Source organism: Panthera onca, chromosome C1 (genome assembly GCF_046562875.1).
Source record: "Panthera onca isolate mPanOnc1 chromosome C1, mPanOnc1 haplotype 2, whole genome shotgun sequence".
NCBI classification, from domain to species: domain Eukaryota; kingdom Metazoa; phylum Chordata; class Mammalia; order Carnivora; family Felidae; genus Panthera; species Panthera onca.
Genome location: NC_138346.1, coordinates 168,874,748 through 168,902,019, shown reverse-complemented (window position 1 = coordinate 168,902,019; position 27,272 = coordinate 168,874,748). Strand labels below are relative to the sequence as shown.

At 41.3% G+C, this 27,272-nt stretch overlaps 1 protein-coding gene across 1 annotated transcript in view; it reads left to right on the top strand.

The window, feature by feature from the left end:
* Nucleotides 1-27,272, top strand: part of ROR1 (receptor tyrosine kinase like orphan receptor 1) — a 404,523-nt gene that overhangs the window by 352,524 nt on the left and 24,727 nt on the right. The window contains exons 5-7 of the mRNA XM_060626612.3: nucleotides 13,067-13,194; nucleotides 15,120-15,437; nucleotides 17,236-17,481. Of these exons, the coding sequence (XP_060482595.3) occupies nucleotides 13,067-13,194; nucleotides 15,120-15,437; nucleotides 17,236-17,481 (692 nt within the window). The remainder of the gene's footprint in view (nucleotides 1-13,066; nucleotides 13,195-15,119; nucleotides 15,438-17,235; nucleotides 17,482-27,272) is intronic.

Below are 27,272 nucleotides of genomic sequence, written 5' to 3'. Positions count from 1 at the left end.
CCCTCCACCTGCCATGTGGAGAATCGGCCAAGAATATGAATAGAAAGACTAGTTGTGAGGCTGTTAGAAAAGATCATGTGGAGGTAATGGTGGCCTGAACCAGAGAGTAACAGTAAAGATGAGTTTGGGATAAAATTTGAAGGAAGTGAAAACATGAGCTGATGGTCTGGATAAGGATTATGAAGGAAAGTGTAGAGTCAAGGAGAACTCAAAAGTTTTTGCTGTGACCAGTTGGGAAGAAGGAATTATTATTTACTGGGATGTAGAAAGAACGCAAGAATGGTCTTTGAGGAAAATAAAGAGTCTAATTTTAGACATGCAGAGTTTGAATCCTTTTTAGATACCCAAGTGGAGATATGGAGGCTGAAGTTCAGAGAGTATTCTTAGCTAGAGATATGAATTTGGGATTCATCAGCACAGAAATGGTCATTTAAAGGTAGGAGATGGGAAGATCAGGTAGGGAGTGACAGTAGAAGGAAGAGGTCTGAGAACTGAGCCTAGGGCTCTCAGTTGAATGAAATCTTGAGCTAGTGAAGTTGACTAAGAAGGCACAGGCAGAGAAGAGGAAAACCAAGAGAGAACCTTGTTCTGGAAGTCAAGTGAAGGAAAGTGTTTCAAGGAGTGATGAGCCGTGTGAAATGCTGCTGCTAGGTCAATAAAGACTGGAAGTTTACTGTTGGATTTTAGTAACATGGAGGTTGTTGACCTTGACAAGACCTCTTTCAGTGGAACGGCAAGGCAAAGGGTAGATCCAAGAGCAAATGGAAGAACTGGGGGAAACAGTTGCAGGTATCTCCGTTGAGAGAAATATTATAAAAGGGAGCAGAAAAATGTGGAGGCAGCTGAGCAGAACACAGTCTAAAAAGAATTTGCTTTAAAAATGGGAGATATTATAGCACATTGGTGTATTCATGGGAATGGTCCAATAGAGATGGGGAGAAATGGTGACAAACAGAGAAAAGGAACAATTGCCAGAACCATGCCCATGAGTAGGTGAGAAGGGATGAGATCCACCCATGCAAGCCAATGGTTGGGACTTAGAATGGAGCTCAGAGGGCCCATCCACTGTAACAGGATGGGAGGCAGTTTAGGGGTCAGGCGAAGTGCAGGCAGGAGTGGCAGTTTAATCAAACTTCTCTTCCCTAAGTCCTCTTTGACTTCATAGGCCATACTTACTTCTGCCCCCAACATGTCCACAGAATTCAGACACATACATAATCTTACACATGATTAATCTTTGGTACAATGAGAAGGAAATGAAAGATACAAATTATTAAAAAGGAATCGGATAAAGAACTTCCAGCTAGAAATCTAAGTCAATGTAAGCATGACATGGGTGGGAAGTTTTGTCTGCTTTCTTCTCTCCAGTGTTTAGAACAGTGCCTGGTATATAGTGAGCAAATCAGTACATATTTCTAGAATAAGTAAAATAGAAAGGGACCTTATTATACTTTATAAGCAACTATCTATAAGTAGATACTTTGTATACGTTACCTTATTTAATATGTCAGCTTAATAGATATGGAGACAGAAGCTCAGAGAGATTTCATACCTAGCCCAAGGCCACACACAGCTAGCTGAAGCTGTTAGGATTGAACCCAGTATTTTGTGGGTCCCCAAAGCCCTGCCCTTTCTACTACACTGCACTCTGTCTAACTACTTGGTGAACTTGGTCAACTCACACAGCCACTTACTCTTGGTTCTTTCAACTTTAGAAAGGGTCGACCAGAGGCCTACAAAGTCCCATTCCAACTGAATGACTCCATGAGTTGGTAAGCCCAGGGGACAGCTACAGGCATGGCACCTGCCTGAGTTCATAGTTTCCTATCACACCAACTCTTCCAGCAGTCTTGTATCATTTTCTGCCACTTCTGATGCAGGCTCAGCTCTTTCCATCAAAACAGCTGGATGTTCTGTACTCTGTGTCTTGGGTTTATTGCAGGTCCTTGTAGGAGGTTACGGCTCCTGTCCTTTCAAGCTGAGTCTACAATCTTAGACAATAATCTGCAACCTTAGAACTCCAGTCCCTTCATTGCCACACTGTTACTAATCACATCACTTGGTGGTGTCCCTTTGTTTTCAAGATAAAATCCAAGATTTGAGTGCACAGAGAAGGTAATGGAATGATGAACCTCTTTACTTGCCCAGACTCCACAGGTTAAGACCTGACCCTTGGACTCATCCTGCCTCTCATGTCCTATTATTCCCATTTAGCTGTACTCTGCCTCTGACTACACTTACCTCGGCTAGCCTACCACAGTTGACCCTTGAACAATGCAGGTTTGTACTGTGGGCCACTTCTAGGCATGTTATTTTCAATAAATATAGTACACTACTATAAATGTATTTTCTCTTCATTATGATTTTCTTAATAATGTTTTCTCCAGCTTACTTTATTATAAAAATATAATATATAACACCTATAACATATAAAATATGTGTTAATTCACTGTTTATGTTATCAGTGAGGTTTCTGGTCAACAGTAGGCTATTAGTAGTTAAGTTTTGGGGGAATCAAAAGTTATATACAGATTTTCAACTCCCCAGCCCCTGTGTTGTTCAAGGGCCAATTGTATTTAATCCATGATTTGTTGAATTATTCATCTTTTAAGCTATCACCTCCAGAAGGTAGAGTCTTAATAGAATGCCCCTTCTTTGGTTCTTAACTCAGCACTTCAACAAACTTGTTGGTTGAAAAGGAGGAGGAATGGAAAGAGAACAGGAGGAAGGAAGGAAAGGGGAACAGAGACTGTATTTATCACACTTAAATTTCTCTTCTACTAGATTGTAGAATCCTAGTGAACAGGGATTATATTGTTGGTATCTGGAATGCCAAAAATATGAGTGCCCCTCCCCCCCACACAAATTCCATCCCTATTCCACATTCCTCCTTGAATAACCCATTGGATTTAACAATTCTTTTCCAGAGACCTATATATAGTCTAATGGATACCGCTTGTCTAATAACTATATTCCCATTTGGTGCATCAAAAATCAATCCTTATTTTAACATGAATTTCTGCCTCTACTACAATATTTTTAATGTGTAAGATTCTAGACCTGATATGGGCACCTCTGATTGCCTTATTTTGGGTTGGGGGTTGGGGGTTGGGGGTTGGGGGCAGCATTAAACCCACCATTGCTTTTTATGGAGGCTGGTAGTCTTCCATAACTGCCATCCACAGAAGGGATAGGAAACAAAGCTGAGCGGAAACAGAACAGCAAGTACTGGGGATTGGGTTTCACCCCACTTCTGAGTAGCAATATGAAATTAAACCCTTCTAAGCAGTCCCTAAATTCCCTTTACCACTCTTTCCACAGACCTCTTCTTTTTTCAATCCATGGCCAAAGGCATAAAAGGAAAGTGAAAAACAAATCAAAGCAATCTTAATAACATTTGTGGTAGAAAATCTGACCAGATTGGTATGTGTGAATTTCATATTATTCTAAACTCCTTTTATTCTCAATGGGCAAATTTAGGGGTTATTTGAGGGCCTGATATTTGGAGAACTGCCAAAGAACATCCAAAGAGTTTCTAATGAGAACTTGGGGGGAGTGGATGGGGGCTGAACTGGGGGCTCCAAGTCCCACCGATGCATTCACAGCTCCAGCCTAAGGTTAGGGGCAAAGTAGACCCTTCACAGGAGGAAAAGTAAAAACACCCCAGTCTAACCTACCACAAAAGCCTCAGTAAATAGGAGAGGGCAAAAATCACTCATTCTTTTTATTAGTGATCTTTATATCCTTACAAATAGGTAACAGGGCAGTCCTATCATTTCAAATGTGTGTTTAAATAGGAATACAATATATTACATGCATAATTTTCCCTCACATTACATTTGTGAGATATAAGCCTGGGTAATTCTGCTCCTTTTCCAAAGTGAAATGCAACCCTTGCATTTTCAAACATCGCTATGAAGCAAAGCCAATACCTTCCCATTTCTAAGTTGGACACAAGGAACTATTATGTGCTGCTCTGGAAACTATGACAGAACATTATTCATCTGTTTGTTTTAATGGTTCATGGCCAAGAAAAAAAGAACTTTTAAAATTTAATTTTTTAAAGCCAAAAAGTGGTGTGAGAAAGAGTGAGGGACGCTTGGTGAGGAAATTAGTGTTAACAATTGTTGGTGTCCAGGTGTGGGAAACAGCACAGGATACCCAACACAGTCACCTCAGAATTTCTTGTGCTCACAGAGGTGTTCCAGGGAGAGAAGAAGGGATGTTAAGAGTTAGGTGAGTTCTCAGCCTTCTAGATTGAGGTCCTCTCTGTGAGTCGTGGCCCCTCTGGGTTGATGGGTCTGGATTGGCTGGTTTGCTTTCAAAGCTGACCTTAAAGGTCAACTCTGTTAACCCATTACCCTCTTTGATGACCACTTACAGGTTGGTCTTTAGAGAACATAGTATCTAAATTAAGTTTGGAATCACATATTTAACCTGTAATCTCAGTCACAGCCAGCCTGAGGTAAAGTCTACTCTTGGCTCTCCAGACAGCTCCCTTTCCAAGACTCTCACTTTCTCTCCTTCATTCCCACCAACTCGTTCCACGTCTCTACCTGTGTTTGTCCTGATGCCCCTCCTCTGAGGATGGGTAGATATAACTAATAAAAATTAAATTATTTTCCTACCTCCTGGTTTGCAGTTAACCAAGGACGCTTCATGGCCCAGGCTTCTAAGGAAACAGAAGGAAGTATTTTTGAAGAGGTATAACTTTTAGACCACATCAGATTCTAATTCATTCTTAAAGTTTCCGTGTCTCTGATCATTTATCCGTATTAGAATCATTTTGTATTCTTTACTTGGATTCTTAATGTATATGTATTCCTCCCCCTTTTAAATAAATGACAGTGGATTTTCACCTTTAAGAGATGTGACTGTACCCCCCAAGGGAGTACCCTATTTCTGAGATGGGAAGCTTTGTACCCAGTTATTAGAGCTGGGCCTGGGGGGCATGATGTGTGGATCTGCCATGGCTATGCTTTAACTGAGTAGCTAATATGTGCCCTGATTTACAAATTTTATAAGGGATACTTTCCAGCTACCTATGGCCTTGACGGTCTTTGGGGCAGGCACTGGTAAATTGTTTTTGCTTCTCCAGAATAGGTAATTTCATAGAGACAGAAAGCAGATTGATGGTTACCAGGAGCTGGGGAGAGGGAGACATAGGGAGTAACTACTAAATGAGTATGGAGATTTATTTTTGCAATGATGAAAATGTTTTGATACTAGATAGATGGAGGGAAAAAAAAGAAATTAGTACCCAAACGAGAGAAAATAACGCACACTTTGCTACACTGCTCACTGGAGCACACCTGGGGATACTATAATACACCCAGGACTACTTGGAGCTGTGTGATAGCTTTCCTTCAAACGAAAATTCAGAGCTTTGAGGACCGGCAGCTTGATGTGATTTCTTCTTCATGGCTCAAAATGGAGCTCTTAAGAGGGACTGAGTGGGGTATATTCAAAAGTGTTGGATTATTTCATTCACTGCGGTCTGTATACATGAGGCTGCAGGCTTGTGGGCCACCCTCTTGGCATTCCAGTTGAAGAGCCATGAGAATCAGAACAAAGAAACCTGCTGATGCTGTGTAAACTGCCAGTGCTTACAGCAGATTAGTCTGCTTGGAAGCGACGTGCAAAGCCGGTCTGCAAAACTTCTCCCCAGAACTGAAGCTTGAAATTCCAGCCATTGGCCCGCTCTCAAGGTGCCTCAACCTTGTCCCTTGGATATATATAAACAATTTTTTTTAATTGAGGTGAAATTCACATATCCTTAAAATTAACCTTTTTTTAAATGTTTATTCATTTATTTTTGAGTGAGAGAGACAGAGACAGAGCACGAGTGGGGGAGGGGCAGAGAGAGAGAGAGAGGGAGACACAGACTCTGAAGCAGACTCCAGGCTCTGAGCTGTCAGCACAGACCCCAACACAGGGCTTGAAGCCATGAACCTCGGTACCATGACCTGAGCTGAAGTCAGACACTCAACTGACTGAGCCACCCAGGCCCCCCTAAAATTAACCATTTTAAAATGAGCCATTGGCACCTTCATTAGCACCTTCACAATGTTGTGTAACTGCTACTGCTTATCTAGTATCATAATATTTTCATCATATCAGGGTGCCTGGGTGGCTCAGTCAGTTGAGCCTCGGACTCTCGAATTCGGCTCAGGTCATGATCTCAGGGTCATGGGATTTAGCTCTGTATTGGGTTCTGAGGTGAGTGTGGAGCCTGCTTGAGATTTTCTTTCTCTCCCTCTGTCCCTCTCCCCCACTCATTCCCTCTCTCTCTCTCTCTCTCTCCCTCTCTCTCTCAAATTAAAAAAAATATGTATTTTCCTCATAGCAAAATAAAACTCCATACCTATTAAGTAGTTACTCCCTATTGCTCCCTCCCCACGTAGGAACCACCATTCTGCTTTCTGTCTCTATGAATTTATGTATTCTGGACATTTCATATAAATGGGATCGTAAAATATGTGGCCTTTCATGTCTGGCTTATCTCACTTAGCGTAATGCTTTTAGGATTCTTCCACATTGTAGCATGTCTCAGTTCTTCATTCCTTTTTTTATAACTGAATGATAATCTCTTGCATGTATCTACTCACATTTTGTCTATCCCTGCATCTGGGGATGAGCATTTGGGGTTGTTTCCACTTTTTGGCTATTATGAATAGTGCTGCTGTGAACATTTGTATATTGGTATTTGTTTGAATACCTGCTTACTATTTTTTTATTTGAGTAAGATCTTTTTTAAGTTTATTTATTTATTTTGAGAGAGAGAGAGTGAGAGTGGAGAAGGGGCAGAGAGAAGAAGACAGAGAATCCCAAGTAGGCTCTGCACTGTCAGTGCAGAGTCTGATACAGGGCTCCAACTCACGAACCATGAGATCATGACCTGAGCTGAAATCAAGAGTTGGATGCTTAACCCACTGAGCCACCCAGGCTCCCTGAGTAAGATTTTATAGTTAGCAAGATACCTTTACATCCATTCTCTTTCCACTAAGGAGAGACATGCATTTTAACTGGTCTTATTACTCCAAAATGGAACTGTTTAGGGCCTAACTCATCAAAAAGTCTATTAGGCCTGCCCATGCTGCTGTGTAAAATCTGATAAAGAAGAAAGTGGCTCCCAGTTTGGAGGGTGCCTCAGGCATGTCACTGGGCCAGCCTGGGACAGCCCCATATCTATTACATCTGTTTCAGTGGTTGATGGTCAGGCAACAGGCCTTTTTTTCTACTTCTGAAGATCTGGAGGAGGACAGTTCTTAGCAGCAGTCTCTGCCTCCTTCAGCAAGTGTTTCCTGAGGTGTGTGCTATGCCAGAGGCCTCGAGGAGGGAAGCTGAATCAGACATGGTCTTTGCCTTAGAGTCGTGGACACTAAACAGACAGACATAATGTGGAGTCAGAGGTGTGTGGGAGGGGTGTGATAAAGACACTGGCTGGGGTGGTGGGGGGATGGTCAGTGACTCATTTTCATGGGGGTACTTAGCATCTGGATCTTGAAGACAAGAAGGCATTCACAAGATGAAAAGAGGGTAGAAGGCATTCCAGGCCTCAGGAAGAGAATAAGCCAAGCCAGAGGAATAGCAAATTGCCTTCCCTGTTTTGAGACTAGCAAAGTCATTCATGTGACAAATATCATCAGGTTCATAGGTTGACTAGCAGGAGCGAGACTGAAAAACTAGGGAGCAACTAGATTATGAAGGGCCTTGCGTGTTGCAGTCAGGAAACTGAAGTGAGTGGGAAACTAGAATTTTAGTCAAGAAATGACCTGATTGGGTCTATGTTTGAAAAGATCACTGTGTGACAAAGTGAATAATGAACGAGAGGACAGAGATGCCCTGTACTGATGAGTCCCACACCCTCCATCCCCAGCCTGTCTTCTCTATCATGCTGGCATGAAGCTAGGCCCAGATCTAAGTGTAAAGTCAGGGAAGATTGCCTTCGTCTTCCATACACGGACCTCTCATTGGTTGCCCCAGCCTTCCTTGCTAGGCTGCAGGAAGTGCCCACAACAGCTAGCAAATATCAGTCTACACTAAGGGCTTCCTGACCAAATAGGTCATCTCTCCTGGAAGCATTGGAATTTAGAAGTAGGCCAAGCATCACGCAAGTAAGTGAATTTTTAGTGATGGGAATTCAGCTACCCAGGGATAGACCCAGAAGGCATGATATAAGGTTAGTATAAGGATTAAACGATGGGGCGCCTGGGTGGCTCAGTCAGTTGGGTGTCCGACCTCGGCTCTGGTCATGATCTCGCGTCGTGAGTCCGAGCCCTGCGTCGGGCTCTGTGCTGACAGGTCAGAGCCTGGAGCCTGCTTTGGATTTTGTGTCTCCCTCTCTCTCTGCCCCTCCCCCACTCATGCTCTGTCTCTGTCTCTCAAAAATGAATAAACATTAAAAAAATTTTTTAAAAAGATTCAATGAGCTCATCTGATGGCCTTCCTAAACTCCTCACCCCACCACATCTCCAGTTCTGTCTACACACAGTAAGGTTCCCACCCCTCTCCCATCCTGTAAGATTTTTTTTTTTTTTACTTTTTATTTTGGAATATTTTTTATTTAAGAAAAGTTCTAAAATAGTACAGAGAGTTTCCATATGTCCTTCATCTCATTCCCCCTAATGTTGACGTCTTGCATAAACATAGTGCGATCATCAAAAGTAAGAAATTATTGTTGGTATGACACAAATTAATCTACAGACTTCATTTGAATTTTGTCAGGTTTTGCAGTCATATTTCAGGGTTTCTTTTTAAATCATAGGTGTAGGACAACCACTGAGTTTGTCCTCTTGTGTCCCTTAAATTGAGGCAGCCTTCTGAGAGCCTTGACACTGCCCTCCCTAGAAGCTCTCAGAAGAGCACTCATGGGCCTCTCATAGTCCAATATTGGCACAACTCCATTTGGACATCAGTTTGGGGTATTCTGCATCTTTTCAGTCCCCCTACCCCATCTACCACCAATCCTTTCTCCCCCTTTCCTTCTCTCTGCTCCCCAAACTACAGATAGTCTCCAAATGCCCCATATCATACAACGTGCTTTTTCTACCATTAGAGTTCTCTGCTTTGGTCGCTGGCCTGAGAAATTGGGCCAGAAACTTCTAAAGCTGTAAAGCGCCCTTGGGTTGTCACTTGCAGTGGTAGCATTTCCCTTTCCTGGGTTTCCAGTGGGTCCTGGGTGGATACCCCTACTTTTGCCATATTGGTCGTGGTCACTTTTAGACCTATATGACCATCATCCTTCATAGGCCCCTTGGGGAGACCCTGGAGATGGAAGGCAAACTGGGTCTGCTCTTCCCTGTCACAGTGAACTTAGAAGGCTACAGGGGTTGGCAATGTGATAACTAAATTACCTTTATGAGAAACTTGAGTCCCCATCACAAAGCTCCCCTGCATCTTGACATCATGGTGAGGTAGGTGGCACTTGTGCACAATTCCATTTTCCCTGTCACAATGCACTCTTCTTCTGTGCAGAAAGAAGTCTCAGGCACACTCATTGCAAGTGCCCTTGCACTTTTGCTGCTTTGTGCTCCATGTTTTTAATTTGCTAAGCATGGAGGACATTAATGATGAAAGACGTGTGAGCTGGAGAAAAGCAGAGAGCTGATGAAAAGCAGAGAGCTTTTCATGAATGTTGGAGGAGCATTGGTTCCCCTCTTTGGAAAGCAGGAAAGGTGACTGTGACTCTATGTTTAAAAGAAAGCCTTTTTGCCACCTCAGCAGACACCAAAACATCTTCACAGCAGAAAGCCCTTGTAAGCAGTGCAAAAACTTTTATAATCAAACTGTTCAGAGGAAAGCTGTATCCTATGGTTGCAAGCACGAGTTTGGGGCAAATCTAGCTCTTCTGCTTGCTGTGTAAATTTAGACCAGGTCTTCGCTCTTTCTGACCCTCAGTTTTCTCATCTGTGAAGTGGGCATGATCACACCTTCACCTTTTTTATAAGATCGTTGTCAGGATTAAGTGACTTAATATCAATTCTATATGCCAGTGAAACTTCACAGTTTCTGGCACAGAATAAAGGCTCATTTTAACGTCTCTTATTTATAATTAGGCTGATGTAAGTAAAAGTAGTATTGAAAAGCAGAACATCATTATAGATCGAACAACACGGTGTCATGGCTTGAGCTTGCTCTGTAAGTTTAAATCGTTTCTGCACCAATGACTGGCTTTGTGAATTTGAGCCAGTGACTCCTGTGAACTTGAATCTCTCCCTCTGTAAGATAAGGATAATGATACCACATAAGGAGCTACTTGGAAGAAAGCACTTAGCATAGTACCCAGCACAGAGTGGCAGACACTTAATAGAGGCTTGTTTTTCTAGTTCTGTGGTTCTCAACCACATTCAAATCACCTGAGAGCTTTTTTAAAAGCATGCGTACTACGCTGCATCCCCAGAGAGTATGATTTAATAGGTCTGAGGTGGGGCTTAGGCGTTGGTATTTTTGAAAGCTTTCTGAGGAGATTCTTCCCAGTAGCCAGGGCTGAGAACTACTCCCTAGCAGATGACATTACATACTGGGTTTTTGTTTGTTTGTTTGTTTTGTTTTGCTTTTCATATCTGTTTCTAAGAGACCGGTCAGAATATCAGGAATTCTGGGTGCAGTCAAAAATTCACTACACCTGCAGCTCTAAGCCCTTGATAAGAAATATGCAGCCAAGGAATTGCATTCCATTTTATTATTAAAAAAAAAAAAGTATTCAAAGAGTCTTTTTAGAGTCTTGAACTGGAAAGGTGGTAAGAAGTTTAGCCTAAGCCTCACACATAAAATATGGGAACTCCCAGTAGGTTGGGGATTTATATCTGGGGGTAATTCCAGGGTTTTGTCCTCCCAAGAGATATAAATTGAGGCCTTGAGAGTTTAACGTGGGGGAGGAAGACGTGTTCTCATAATGACACTTTAAAAGTCCAGGGCTCTGCTAATGCCTAAGGATAGAAAAGCATCATCATCATAGCAGGGGGTGGTGTGGAAGTGCATTCTGGTCTCAGTGCTTTGGTTTCCAAGATCCAAGGCTAGGTCATCGAGAAACTTCTTTCTCCCCATAGGTTTATGGTATTAGTTACCCAATAAAAGCGGGGTTAATTTTACAACCCAAGTAAAATTTAAGCCAAAAAGGCTTCAACATTACTCTAGGATTTATGAAAGTAAACATGTGGAGTGCTTGCAGGATTTTGCAACATTAAAATTTCAATGTCTTCAAGTCAGGTATATGATGTATCCATTTGTATGTGTACTTGAAGGTTAAGTTTTTAAGAGCTTTGCAATACAAACTGTTTTGGGAACTAAAATGAAGATACTTTCTCCATCTCCACTTTCAAAATGACTGTTAGAGTGAACAGGGAGTAGAGAGCCACCGGAAACTGGGCTTTTAATGACCAGCTTTATCAGATTTTTTTCACCTGGTTTCCTGTTAGAGCAGGCTTTCTAGACTCCCACACTGAACCCCCAAGCGGCGAAGTCTAGCGCCACAAGGCTGACTACAGTCGATTTTACAACGTAGGAGCTTAGTAAATAATTGTCCTTTAAATAACTGTCTTCCTTGGTAATCATAAATACTTCAATAATAAGCATGTGTGACCTCTGAATAGCACTTTTTAAAAGCCTTTACATTTGATAGGATCCTCATGACTTTCACTCCTAGGGTTGAGAGGTCAATTGTTATCTTCTTATAGATAAGAAAACCCTAGCTCAGAGGACTCAGAGAGATTCTAAGGACATGCAATGTTAAGCCCCGGAAGACAATTTCACTCTCCTGACTTTGGTCTATAGTACTTTAACTTAGACGAAACCAAAGAGGAAAAATATTTTCATTCAGTGTATTGGTTCCAGCCAGGTTAACAGAAGAGGAGCATCCAGGGTGGAAGTCAGCCCAGAAGCCTAGCAGGTGGCCTTTTGTTTGGCCGTGGTCTGCTTTTGAGAAGCAGCTGGCTATTCTGTACTCTGTTGTCTTGTGTTTATCGCAGGCCCTTGTAGGATATTATGGCCTCTCTCCTTTCAGGCTGAATTTGACATCTTGGGTCCTACTTTCTAGCCTTAGCTCTCTAGCCATTTGCCACACTGTCACTAACCACATTATCTGGGACTGTCACTAGCCACATTACCCTTTGTCTCCAGAATAAGATCTACTCCCCCTACCTTTTTATTATCATAATTTTGAGGTAACAACGTTTTTTAAGATTGGGGCCTGGTTGGCTCAGTCGGGTAAGCGGCCGACTCTTGGTTTAGGCTCAGGTCATGATCTCACAGTTTGTGGGTTCGAGCCCCACACTGGGCTCTGCGTGGTGGGTGCAGAGCCTGCTTGGGATTCTCTCGCTCCCCCTCTCTGCCCTTCCCCCACTCTCTCTCTCTTTTGCTCAAGATAAATAAATAAACTTGAAAAAATGTTTTAAAACTTTAAGATTGTTTTAAAAGTCTTCAGGGAATCATGAAAGCAAGATTTCCATTGCCATTTTCTTTAGATTTCCTGGGATTTAGTGACTCTTGAAATTGTGCGATCCACAGTTTGCCTGGACCTCTCTCTGCAGGGTAGAGATAATGGGTCTTAAGCAGTGAGGAGCCACATAACTGCACTGCCCTCTGGTTTCTTTCCAGCTGCACCCAGCTTCTCACCCCATGGAGCCTCCTAATTGACACATCAGTTGGAGTGGGTCTTGTGGATAATGCACCCACGCCTTTGTAGCAAATGACGCAGAAATAATCTGTGCTTAAAAAACAAAAAACTGTAGAGCATGTGCCCAGATTTCCAACTCATTTCCTCTTTACTTTTATAACTACATCATCTTCCAGCCCACCACCAGCTGCGAAAATAAGTGCTTTCTCCCATATTTAAGGATGATTTTTGTGCTTAGAATGATTTTCTGGGGGTGAAGGAAACTTGACCAACGTGACCAGCAGATGTTTGAAGTGATGGATGGAACTGAGGCCGAGCCTGACTCCTCGGCCCAGTCTTTGGGATAATGTGCCCAGCTTCTCCCCCCAGCGACCGTTTAGCGCATTGCACAGTCAGAGCCGACTGAATGTGGATATATTGCACCAGCTAATGCTTGTGCTCTGGTTTTAGAGATGAGTATGAAGAAGATGGATTCTGTCAGCCATACAGAGGGATTGCATGTGCAAGATTTATTGGCAACCGCACTGTCTATATGGAGTCTTTGCACATGCAAGGGGAAATAGAAAATCAGATCACAGGTAAGTAACGCCAATGACATTGTATTGATACCTTGTGTAACTCTTTTTCTCACTGCAAGTTTTCTTGAGCTCTTCTTTTAACAAAAGATAAAGGGTTAGGGGTTGGAGGTTAGAAGCACAGGCGTTAGGAGCAGGACCACAAAGAAGCCTGAGATACGATCTCTGTGCTCTGGAATGTGCATTACAATACTTTATTGAAGGTTATTGCTCTTCAAGGGAAAAGATGCTCTGAAAAGTCTTTCATTTATTCAGACACTCCATAAATATTATTAGTGTTTCTGGTATATCAGGTACTGGGCTGGGCGCTGGGGACACGATAGTGTGGTGAATAAGCCAGGTTACATCTCTGCCCTCAAAGAGCTTACTATTTGGAAACAACATTGTGTAGACTAAAAGTCCCGTAAGTGCTAAGACAATTTAGAGTCCAGAATTCTGGATGCCATTACTGTGACTGTGGGGAAATCTCGTATTCTCCATGAAAGTCTCTTCATCTGTGAAGTGAGTGATAAGACAAGATGATCATATGTCTCTTCCTGCTCTAGCCTTCTATATTTTACCCCTCATTTTTCTGAATTGAAAGTATATTTTGAATCTAATAGTGAAGCACTTCCTAGAATGCAGGAGTGAAGTAATATAGGCCACCTTGTACAATTTTGCACCCCTGGTTCTGGTGGTTATAGTGGCCTTGAACTACTGCATTAGTGTAGTGATGCCTCAGTGCCACGTACCCTTTCAAGCCATTAAAATTGCCCTTATGAGAATCTGATAAGCTGTCAGTGTTAGCAAATAAAAATACAGAACACCCAGTTATATTTTAATTTCAGATAAACAATGGATAATTTTTTAGTATGCGTGTGTTCCAAATATTTATCTGAAATTGAAATGTAACTAAGTGCCTTGTAGTTTATTTATCTGGCAACCTTAGGATTTATGAGGCAAGAACAAACCTGAGGCAGGCACACAGAACAGCAAAAAGTCTAGAAACTATGTCCTATGAGGAATTTGAAGGCACTAAGAGGGGCCCAGGGGAGCTATTCAACCAGGAGAAGCAACCATAGAAAGCTGTAGTTGCCTTGCTAAAGACCTCAGGCTCTCAGGAGGAAGGACTCTGTGAAATTCCAGAAAGCAGAAGCAGGACTGATGGGAGGGGCTGTTGAAGGCACATTTTAACTTAACATAAGAACATTTTGACATACTCTTCACTAAGTATTCACAAAAATAAATGGGAGTTCCAACGTAAATGTTTCATCACCCATCTATAATGAGGTAGAAGCTCTTGTCAATGGAGGTTTGCAAAGGGACGCTAGTACTCTTTTTATACATGGATGCCAAACTGGATAAGAGGTTAGGCTAAGTGACCACTAATACACACACTGCAACCACTGAGTTGTGCTTTTTTGAGAACCTCCAAGAGAAATGCCTCATTTTCAGAAGATGGAATAGAAAGTATTCAAGCCACAAGAAATTAGACAAGTTCCCCAAAGTCATCCAATTCAGAGGCAAGACACAGATCTAAATCCTGTGATCAGCCTCAGCCGCCGCATAAAGCAAGTTCTGCCCTGCAGCTGTCAAATGTTTTAGAAGCTGCACAAAACTAATAAAACGTACCGGATGAAACACAAAGTTCTTTGCTTTGTAGTAAAAATGAAAAATATATTGTGCTTTAACCTAATTAATTCTTTTTATTAGGAAATGGTACATATGTAACTTAATCCTGTTTTTTTAACTTTGTAGTCAAAATGATTTTTTTTCAAGCCAGTGAAAGTAAGCTGCCTGGACATCTGAACTGAATCTCTTCTTGGCCTTGTCTATTTGAGCACAGCGGATTCCTTCCAGTGTGTGTTTATATCTGATATCTGTTGACTAGATAACCGAAGGAGATAAACCCTGGCCCCTGGGAGTTAATAACTGTGTTTGTTTTCCAGCTGCCTTCACCATGATTGGCACCTCCAGCCACTTATCTGATAAGTGCTCTCAGTTTGCCATTCCTTCCCTGTGCCACTATGCCTTCCCGTACTGCGACGAAACCTCATCCATCCCTAAGCCCCGGGACTTGTGTCGCGATGAATGTGAAATCCTGGAGAACGTCCTGTGTCAAACAGAGTACATTTTTGCAAGATCAAATCCCATGATCCTGATGAGGCTGAAACTACCAAACTGTGAAGATCTCCCCCAGCCGGAGAGCCCCGAAGCCGCAAACTGCATCCGGATTGGAATTCCCATGGCGGATCCCATAAATAAAAGTAGGTGACTCTTGACCTTCTGTGCTGCCTGGGGGCCAGCAACCCCATGGCACAGTGAAAACTGGACCTTGATCTGTAGTAATGATTCATATTGGTAGTCAGATTACCTTCCGATGGGCTAAATACTGTGTGGGGGCTGAGCATTCAGTGATAGATTACATGCAGTAACTATCTTTAAGAAGCTTCATGAAGAGAATGCATTTTTATTTTTATTTTTTAATATTTATTTTTGAGAGAGAGAGAGAGAGCATGCAAGCAGGGGCGGAACAGAGAGAGACAGACAGGAGATCTGAGGCAGGTTCTGTGCTGACAGCAGCGAGCCCCATGTGGGGGTCGAACTCACGAACCAGGAGATCACAACCTGAGCCAAAGTCAGAAACTCAACCCACTGAGCCACCCAGGCACCCCGATAATAAATGTTTAAATATAGTTGTTGGTTCCTCAATGACTTAAATAGAATTACCGTATGACCCCGCAATGCCACTCGTGGGTAGACACTCAGAGAATTTCAAATAGGTGTTCAAACAAAAACTTGTGTGTTAAGTGTTCATAGCGGCTCTATACACAATGGCTAAAAGGTAGAAACAACCCAAATGTCCAGCAGTGGATGAGTGGCTAAACAAATTGTGGTGTATCTATAGAATGAAATATTATTCATCCATAAAGAGGAATAAAATCCTGTTACATGCTACAGCATGGCTGAAACTTAAGAAAAGTATTACGTAAGTGAAAAAGGCCAGACGCCATTGTGTGATTCCTTTTATATGAAATATCCAGGAAAGACAAATCCATAGAGATAGAAAGCAGATTAGTGGTTGCCAGGGACCAGGGGAAGGGGGTGTGGGGAGTGACTGCTAAATGAGTATAGGGTTTCCTTTGAGATGATATACAAGTGTTCTGGAATGAGATAGTGGTGAAGTTTGCACAACGTTTTGAATCTTCTAAAGACATTAACGATAAATTTCACGATATGTGTACTGTACCACAATTTTAAAAATATATACATGGGGCTTGCCTCTCTCCACTGTCTTCTCACCTCTGTTCCTCTGTAATTTTCCATTTACCTAGAGTTAAGTTTTGCTGGTAATTTTTTAGTTTCCTTTTGGTATTTAATATTATTCTATTAGTTAAATGAGTTAATGCATCTAAAGTGCTTAGAACTAGGCTTAGCACATAATAATAGTGATATCTTCATTACTATTATTATTACTATTATTTTATCATTACCCCTCCATATTTTAATTTCAACTTAGTGGATTTTTACAGTGCTTTCAAGTAAGTGCCATGGTGGTCACCTGGGGAGAGGATTTGCTTTTCACGAATATCCAGTGCATCAGCACACAGTGGCCCCAACTCCTGTGAGAAACTCATAATTCACTGCTCCTAATGAACATTTGCTGGGAACTAGGTTCTTTATCACACGATTCATGTCTAAAGACATCAAGCAGAAATGGAAAGAGCAGTTCAGCTTGAACCTTTCCTGAGCCATTCACTAGGAAATTACTCCTGTGCCCCCAGTTCTGATTTTTTTTTTTCTGTGTTCAGTATTAAAAATGCATGTGGAGGACTGGTTTTATTCCTGAAGCATAAGCTTTAAATCCTCCCAGGAATGTAACTGTGAGGCAGGACCTATGTCCCAGCCCAGCAAGCAGGGAGACTGCCCACATGGCCCCTGACCAGCAGGGAAGCCTTAGCCATGAGCTTAATTGCACGTCTTCCCTCCAGAAACTGCTGGCTGGAAGTTCCAGCATCTCCTGTTTCTTGCTCTCAGTTTGGGCCTTTCTCTTCTGTTTTTCAGACCACAAGTGCTATAACAGCACAGGTGTGGATTACCGGGGGACTGTCAGCGTGACCAAATCAGGGCGCCAGTGCCAGCCGTGGAATTCTCAGTACCCCCACACGCACACCTTCACCGCTCTCCGTTTCCCAGAACTGAATGGAGGCCATTCCTACTGCCGCAATCCGGGGAATCAGAAGGAGGCCCCCTGGTGCTTCACCTTGGATGAAAACTTTAAGTCTGACCTGTGTGACATCCCAGCATGTGGTAAATGCCTTTAATGTATTCAGTCACCTTTAAAAATCCCCTCTCCATCCCCCACCCCCTGCCCTTAGGAGAGTCTATGAGGGGCAAAGGAGATGGATAGTGTTTTTTTGGTCTCAAACTGGGTTTCTAAGACAGGTAAACCTTGCTGTTTCTGCATAAAACACCTTTTAGGGTACCAATGCACACTCTCGGGGAGGAAACTGCCTTATTCCTGCAACCATTGTGGTTCGTGGGGAAAATGGTGCAGGCGTGAAACCACTTGTCACAGTCATTTATGTAGTAAAAGATATTACCTGCAATGGTCCATGTCCAAGTGCACCCATTACTCAGTCATCCAGGGCAGAGTGTAGATAAACTGTGTCTTCTGTGTCATCCTTTTATGCTGCAGAAGTGTGGAAAGAAGATGAAATACCTGAATCAGTTTTTTGTTTTCTGTTTTTTGGAGTTGTTTTGTTTTGTTTTGTTTTTGTCTAGAAAAAATGTTTGGAGGGTAGGAGAAAGACCATGAAAGCAAGGGTGAAACCTGGAGTTTGGGACTGTTTTGGAACTGACTCATCTTCTTGGTCCTTCTTCTCATAGATGATGTCAACTGGGTTTCCCCAGCATAGAGGGAGAGTACAATGTCACTGCAGGAAAAGCCATAACAATAACAGGGACCTAATAATGATATCCACCTGGGAGGATGAGTGAGTTGTTAACTGAAAAATTCTAGGAAATCGGGAAGATAGTAAATGCTTAATGAATATTATCTATTATAATTATTGTCTGGGCAGTATATAAAGAGGAATCTACTCTAATTACTATGCAGTCTACATAAGGAATGTTTGCTCTGAGTTTAGCAAATATTATTTGAGAGCCCACTGTGGAGTAGGGGGTTTGAAAGAGAAATAAAATGTGATTCACATTACAATCACAATGCAGTGTGTATGATACAATAGAAGTTAGCACAAATGTTATGGAACAAAGAAGAGGAAGCTAAAACATACTAAAGAGGTCCATAGGAAGAAGTAATAAAAATGTTAAAAAGAAACCTTAGTGATGAAAATTTGGGAAACTTATTTTATAATTTCATTCTTATGTATTACCTGTTACCATAGTGTCTTCTCTTGCAAAATGGTTTTATGGGTGCTTAAACATGCCAAGTTTGAGAAGGAGGTGACCAGACCCCTTTTGTGGTCTGGACTTTAAAATGCCTTCATATGCAGCATAAAGAACAAATTATGATGTAAAACTCTTCCAGAGCCACCATTGGAAACTTCAAAGCAAATTATCCTGTATTTTTTAAATGGTTTGCCCTTAGTAACTCATGACTTTTCCCACATGCTATATTCAACATTAATAGGAGAGGAATAAAAATAAAATGTAGATTTATAATCATTTACTTAGTTTCCACCTCTTCTCTTAAACTAGTTAAGGTACAAAGATCTGTAAGAGAGTCAAGGATAAAAGCAACACTCACTGAGCACCTTCCATGTGCCAGGCATGGTACTTGGGGTTGTCATGGGCTTTATTTATACTCACCCTTACACTGTGACAAGTATTTTTTTTTTAAAGTTTATCTATTTATTTTGAGAGAGACAGTGCAAGCAGGGGAGGGGCAGAGAGAGAGGGAGAGAGAGAAAATCTTGGCAGGCTCTGTGCTGCCAACTGCAGAGCCCGACACAGAGCTAAAACTCACAAACCATGAGATCATGACCTGAGTTGAAACCAAGAGTCAGTCGCTTAACTGAGCCACCCATACATCCCTGTGACAGGTATTTTATTAACCCTATGTTGCTGGTAAATGGCAGGTCTGTCTGACTCTAAGCTCACCTTCTTGCTACTCTACCATGATAATTCAGAATACTGATATGTGTCCTCAGGGAAACCAAATGAATTGTTTTAAGGAAGAAACACATTGTTCACTCCACTCTGGGTAAATGCTCTTGTCCTTTAGATGACTTCTGACCCTTGATTTCCAACAAACGCCCCACAGAAGAAGGGAGATAATTTGTTCATAAACTGGAAAATTTGTTGATTAGCTGATTGGAGCTCTATTACAATTAATTTAGTATAGTCAAGACTCTAAGTTCTATCTAAAAAGTACTGTTTTCATGTCAATGACCTTCCTGAAGCAATCAGACCAAATACACACTCTGAGGGATAAAAGAAATCCTTGAACAGTCTTTCAGACTGGACAGAGAGAGAAAGATCACCTACATCTACAGAACACTTACCAGGTGCCTGCACAGTGCCCCATGCTTTACATATTTGTATGCATTTAAAACTCATAACCACCCTGTGGGGTAGGTGTTATTAATGTAGTCCACTGAGGTTCAGAAGGACTAAAGGACTTGTCTAAATCACACAAATGGTGAGATTAGACCTTGGACTCTCATCTATCTACGTATAGCTCTGACCAAACTCAAAGCTCATGCTCTTTTCCCAAACACTCTGCTATCTCCCATTTAAAGATTTTTCAGAAATAAATAAAAGAATAACAATAGGCCTCACCTCTGAATTCCAGTATGTAGATTTTCATAATATGATAGGACATCGAAAAGTGTTCCCTTGCCAATAAGGAAATCCATCGTGGTATTACTCTGTATTATTACAGTATTAATCAGTACAGTGATGTTAGAAACACTCAGGGTATTTCTCTCTGAATATCAATCAGCAGAGGACACAGTTAACATTCTGATGACTGGTTAGGTCTAGTCATGTGAGATAGATTTAGAATGTTAAGCCTAGAGAAGACGAGGCAGTTTTCACCACTTACAATAATAATTTTTATTAAAAAGAACGTTTTCATTTCATTTTGAAAGAAAACAGTTCCTTTTGAATTCTTCAAGCCAAGCCACAAAGACATCCATTAAAGACACTGGGAACACTTGACATGTGATCTGGAAGCAGCTGCTGAGAGGCCAGTGGCTCCCCCGTGTGGGAATTAAAAAAGAAAACAGGCTGGCATCAGCTGTTGTGCCCAGGCAAGGCTTCTCAGAATTGCCCCTGGATAGACCACCTCTTGCAACCTAATCATAATAGCATCCCACTTTGATAACACTTGTTTAGGGCAGTTGATTTTTTTTTCTCTTTTCATTCTTACACAATTATGAAAGATAAAGTAGGAATTTCCTGCCCTCTTTCACCATATGAGTAAATCAAGGCCCAGGGAAGTGGTAAGACTTACCTAAGACCACAAATCAACTAATAGAAACTAGGTCTGCTATGTCTAGGACACTTACTGCTCTTTGTTCTATACCACTGCTTCCCAATCGGCAGAAGTTTTGCCTTCTGGGGAACATTTGGCAATGTCTCAAGATATTTTGGTCATCACTCCTGGGTGGGGTTGTGAGATGCTACTGGTTTCTACTGGGTGGAGGCCAGAGAGGCTGCTAAACACCCTTCAATGCACAGAATGACCCACACAAAGAATTATCCAACCCAAAATGTCAACAGTGCCAGGATTGAGGAACCCTGAGACTGGATAGGAATTATACAATTTAGACTATATAATATAGTATATTGTATATATTATTAAAAAATTATGCAATTTAAACTATAAAATAATAATAACATTAGGGGCGCCTGGGTGGCTCAGTTGGTTAAGCATCCGACTTCAGCTCAGGTCATGATCTCACAGTCCGTGAGTTCAAGCCCCACATCGGGCTCTGTGCTGACAGCTCAGAGCCTGGAGCCTGCTTCAAATTCTGTGTCTCACTCTCTCTCTCTGCCTCTCCCCTGCTCATGGTCTGTCTCTCTCTGTTTCAAAAATAAATTTAAAAAAACATTAAGAAAATAATAATAATAACATTAAACAGGAGTGCCTGGGTGGCTCAGTTGGTTACGAGTCCGACTTCATCTCAGGTCATGATCTCACGGTTCGTGAGTTCAAGCCCCACATCAAACTCACTGCTTTCAGCACAGATCCCTCTTCAGATCCTCTGTCCCCTCTCTCTCTGACACTTCCCTGCTAGTATTCTCTCTCAAAATAAATAAATAAACTTAAAAAAAACAATAACAATAAACAGCAGTTGCCATTTATTGTTTATAATGAGCCAAAGACCGTGCTAAGAGTTTTTTAATGCATTATCTCATGTATAATAGTTCTGTAATCCAGTGAGTTGCATTTTATTCTACCCTAGAAGAGAAAACAGAGACATAGAGAGGTGAAATAACTTCCGAGGCCACATGGTTAATAAGAAATGAACTCAGGACTCAAACCTATAGCTGGTCTTGTGTACTCTATGATTTATGTATGGGTGTATCTGTATATACAGAGAGAGAGAGAGAGACTGAGGATAACTTTTCATCTTACAATGAGTTGAAATCGTGTGGGGCAGATTTGAAATGAGTCCTTTCCCTTCTCCCTCTGAAAATGGGATGGAATCTCATGGGAACGTTCCTGCATTCTTTAGTTAAGTAAAAGTTGAGGAGATTTCAAAATCTCCATGTGGTTTCTCATTTTCCTACTGATAACTTTTGTTTTCGTTTCAACCAAGTAAGGCTAAAAGGAGTTGAGGCCTAATTAAATGCAGAATGTGAGCATTTGTTGTACTTTCTAGAATAAAGGCATTTGAGAACGGTCTGCCACAGACCGTTTTATCTGCAAACTTTCGCTTTAAGACAGAACATAAAATTAAACACAACCAAATATGTTTGCTGTGAATTCTGGGAATTGGCTAGGACTCTGTGCATGTGCCCAAGCCAGTGCTTGGAGGAAGTGACAGGACAAAAGATAGTTTGGGCGAGACCTGACCTCCCATCCTCCCTGTCTTTTCCTCCCTATCCCAGGCATCTAACAACAACTCGAACAGTTAATTATTTATTTAGTCACTCACTGAAACCAGTTTGTGTTGGGCTTCTACTATGCTTCAGACTTTGTGAACAGGGTAGATCAAAGCATGCCCTCATGTAGCCTACAATCTAGTGAAAGAATCTGATGGAAAAAGTATGAATCACGTTAAACACTGTCTTATAGCTCTGACAATTTATGTACGCCGTTACATGCTTGGCATTTTAGTTATGACTGTGGTCTGTTGAACACTGTGCCAGGTTCCTTAACACCAGCATCTGTCCTGGGACTTAGCTGATGTTTAATAAAATGTGTTGAATTAATGAATCCTCATAATAACCACAGGATAAAGGTATCCTCTCCGTTTTACTGATGGAGAAGCTGAGGCAATGTTGTTTTTACTACAGCCAAGATTCAAACCAGGTCCACAGGATTCTAGGTCCAGTCTTCTGTTCACCATGGCACAGTTACCTTAAAGTACAAATTCTAGGTTATTCAGAGGATTAAACGATGCTTTATCATTTTCCTCCTTTTGATCACTATGAACTATCTAGGTCTTTGGGTTGCTGTCCATTGATTTTCTTATTTGCAGCTCCACACATGCAGGAGTAGGGCCCCAGCCAGGAAGTCATCTACTCTGAGAGACCCTAGGTGCTCCACTCAGCCTCAGCCCTGATGAGGACTAGCTCCCCCAGCAGCTCCACGCAGGGCTCGCAATGTTTGCCCATTTCCCGTTAAATCCACCTCTCCTCCCTTCCCGGCAGCCCCACGTCCCCAGTCCTCAGAGTTGGCCATTTTCCCTGAGATCCTGCCTGCAAACCTTCATTCACTACGCCTTTACCTCTAGTCACTGTGGCCACCTTCCAAGCCAAATACTGTGGGTTGGGTGGAAACTACGTCGAAAAAGAAACATTTGCCTATGTTCTTTCCAACTGGCACCTAGGCACACCTCCCAGGTTCACAGTTTCACTGTAGCCCTTATCATTGCTTTTCTATGCAGCCCTGGGGGCAGATCCATGGGAAAGGCCTGTTTCTCTGGGAGCAGCTTTTGCATGATCTGACCATTTGACTTTGGCTGTATTCTACCACAAGACTTAACGTTCTTTCTCTCTCCCCCAGCTAACTGAGATCTTCTGTTGGTTCCTCTCTCAAATTGTATGGCGAAGCTGAATCTTGATTGTAGTGGTGTTTTCCTCTTCAAACCTCAGTCCTTTATTCTACTGTAGATTAAGCCTAGAGGCCACATTTCTTCCGCCAGCCAGGCTAGCACGTCTGAGAGACCTCTACCAAACAACTAGAACTTCCAAGCAGCGGTATTGTTTTAGTCCTCAACCAGTTTTACCATAGAGTGCCCAATGATAAAAAAAAAAAATTAGTGGGCCATTTGGCTCCACTTGCAGTTTTCATACCTGGCCTATTACTTTTGTATTTCCTTTTAAGTCCTTGGCTTGCAACAGTTTGCCAAAGGGCACATTGCCCAGTTCTGTGCCTGAATAGCCCTGACTTGTCCCATAACCTTACAAACACCCGCCCTGGGTTCTGCTTTGTCACAAACCATTTTCTACAATGTGGTGGTTTACAGTTCGGGGCAAGGCAGATGTTTTCCAGATTGCGAACACTGCAGTTTTTAACTCACTCTGTCAGCAGCCTTCTCCCATATTTCATAGAAGACCTGTTGTAAGGCAATTTGTCTTTCAGCCATTTCTTCAAACCAAAATTGAACATTACAGTGAATTGGATGGTGGGGAGGGGGAACGGAGGGAGGAATAGAGCACTGCTTTGTATGGTTTGAAGTTTTCCGGAAGAGTTATTTTTATGCTACAGAGATTTTCAAGATGTACTTTATTCTCCAGTCTCTATACATTTTCGACAAAGTAAAGAACAATAGTTACCCAAAACTTATATCTAAGTCATGTTCCATAAACATTTTTAACCATAAATTAATTTTTCTCAAAGGTATTTTTATTGTTCTCAAAATATATTGAGTCATGTACCCAGTGTGTCAGCTGCTCCAGCAATAAGCTCTGGGAAGCTTTTAACTCTTTTGGCCCACCACCATGCCAATGGGAAGGGCTCCTGGTCACTTTAACCCTTTGGTGACAGAATTCTGGTACAACACCACAGTGATCTCTGCTATTGGCTTTGTATCAGCCAAGATTCTGGCAGAAAGCAAAAGGGACAAGCAGACACACTATGGAGAAATTCATAAAGAGACTGTTTATGAAGGTGTTGGCAGAATTAGGAGAAACCAATAAGGTGAAGGACCCATGGCTAGCAGAAGTGGGAGGCATTATCCAAGGCTTGAGGAGTCAAACGAATGATTGGTTACCTTACCTTGTGGAACACAGCTGAGGCTGGAGAGAGGGCTGTTCAAAGGCTCTGGCCTTTAATAGAGGGAGGCCGTCAATCCTCTGCAACTCAGCGAGGGGAAAGCCTGGGAACAAACATGTGAACCATACTCTTCTTGCCCTGGGCAGTTCTTCTTGTCCTGCCAATGTCTCCCATTGGCTGAACCTGACTGGAAGCCAGAGGACAAGGGTGCCCACGGATATTGTCCATAGAAGTCAGCCTCAGCATAGAGCTGAGGAGAAAAGACCAATACTGGATCTGAGGACACTCAGGGAAAAATATTCATCACTAACTTTAAATCAGTTACTTCGCAAGAAAGCCAAAAGTACAGTAGGGGTCTAAATAAGGTATGTCAAATCAGATTATAAAATCAGAGAGCTTTGGGAGGAACCATAGAAACTATCCAGGCTCTATTTGACCATTGCCAGAGACCTTCAGAGACAGGGACATCTCACCACCCCAAAGAGGTTGTGGGATGGCTCCCACTGCTCAAAGTCTGCATTTGTAAGTCTGAAATCAAAACTTCTATGTGAAATCCCCTCATTTTTAAAAACTGTTGACCACTAACTCAAATTAGAAAAAACAAAAACAAAACTAATAAGGAACAAATCTATGTACTAGATCCAGTTTGTAACCTCTAGTGTCATTTATCATCCAAATTCCAAAGTACCTATTACATCCTTCATTTAATTTTTAATTTGGTCTAAAGAGCATGTAGCTCTTCCAACCTTTCCTTACCCATCTTCCTCTTCCTCTGAATGTTTCTTGCTTTTTTAAAGCCCTTCTTAAAAACATGGCTCTTAGAATAGACCTTTTTGGTATTTTTAAATCAGTGAAGGTAGAAAAGGACCATGATATTTTTTATCATTACTCAGTATTGCCAATGAATGTTTTTTTGTTTGTTTGTTTGGTTTGGTTTTTGTTTTTGTTTTTGTTTTTTTGCTAAAAGTGCCATATATAAAAATTTTTGGAGCAATTTCATTGTGCTATTACTGGGTCCAACTGAGACTTCAAGTCTTCATTAAAATTTATTAGTCTTCCTTTTTCCACTTTTCTTTTCTTTTTTTTTTTTTTTTTTTGGTTTTGTTACATAAAAAATTATTTAGTAGATTTGCTTAATCATGGGATTCTTTAAGCAAGAACTCTAACGTAACTGCAAGCTATAATATTTATTTGTAAAATTTCAATTGTTTTTGGGTCATTATTTTAGCCTGTACATTTTATTTCTATACACCTTATTTCTATAATCAGGTATCTTTCCTAGATTTTGGTCATTTTCAAGTTTCATAAATGTATCATCATCAAGCAGTTAATGATAATGTCAAACAGGCAGGTTGGCACAAGCTTAGCTCTCTACAATTTGAGGTTGATTTAATGATTAACCCTTATAGGGTACAGGCACATGGTAAATTTCAAATTTATCTGATGACATTATAATCTAGCCCTCCATCTTAGGTCCATAAGGATATCTTGGGTCTCTTGATCAAATGACTTGCTAAAGTTTAAAGGTGCTTGGTCTCTCACTCTAAAATAATCCTCTCAGAAATGAAAGAGATTTAATTTTATAAAAATGATTGAATTTTGGCACTTAAAGAGTAGCCCAATTAAAAAGTGGGCAAAGGATTTAAACAGACATTTCTCCAAAGAAGATATACAAATGGCCAACAATATATGAGAAGATGCTCAGTATCATGTGTCATTAAAGAAATGCAAATCAAAACCACAATGAGACATCACCTCACACCCATTATTAGGACCCATTATTTTATAAGAAGAAGAAAAGGAAGAGGAAGAGGAGGAGGAGAAGGAGAAAATAGCACATGTTAGCAAAGATGTGGAGAAATTAGAGCCATTGTTCACTATTGGTGGGAAAGCAAAATGGCGCAGCCATTATAGAAAACAGTATGGATGTTTCTCAAAAAACTAAAAATAGAATTACCATATGATCCAGCAATCCTACTTCTGGATATACATCCAAAGGAACGGAACATAGGATCTCAAAGAAATATTTGTACACCCATGTTCATCACAGCATTATTCACAATAGCTTCCACAAAAGAGGTGGAAGCAAGCCCATCGATGGATGAATCCATAAAGAAAATGTGGTATTTACATACAGTGGAATATTTTTCAGCCTAAAAAAGGAAGGAAGTTTGACACATGTAAAAACATGGATGAACCTTGAGGACATTTTACTGAGTGAAATAAGCCAGTCATAAAAAGACAAACACTTTATGATTCCACTTATATGAGGTATCTAAAATAATCAAATTCATAGAAACAGAAAGTAGACTTGTTGCTGTCAGGGGCTAGAGGGAGGGATAAGTGCAGTTATTGTTCAATGAGTATAGAGTTTCAGTTTTGCAAGATGAAAAAGTCTTGGAGATCTGTTGTACAACAATGTGCATACACTTAGCACGACTGAACTTACACATGATTAAGATGATAGATGTTATTAATTTTTTGCCATAATTAAGCTTTTTTCAATTAAAGAGAAAAGATTAGCCCAACTCTTTCCTTTTATAGAGAAAGCTGAGATCATAAGAATTTATAGACACTCCTGGTGAACTCATGTGGATTCTAGTTACTAAGATTTTTCTCAAGTGCTCACCAATGAGTTACTGTCCCTATCTTATTGTGGTTAAAACATTTGCTGAAGAGAAAAAAA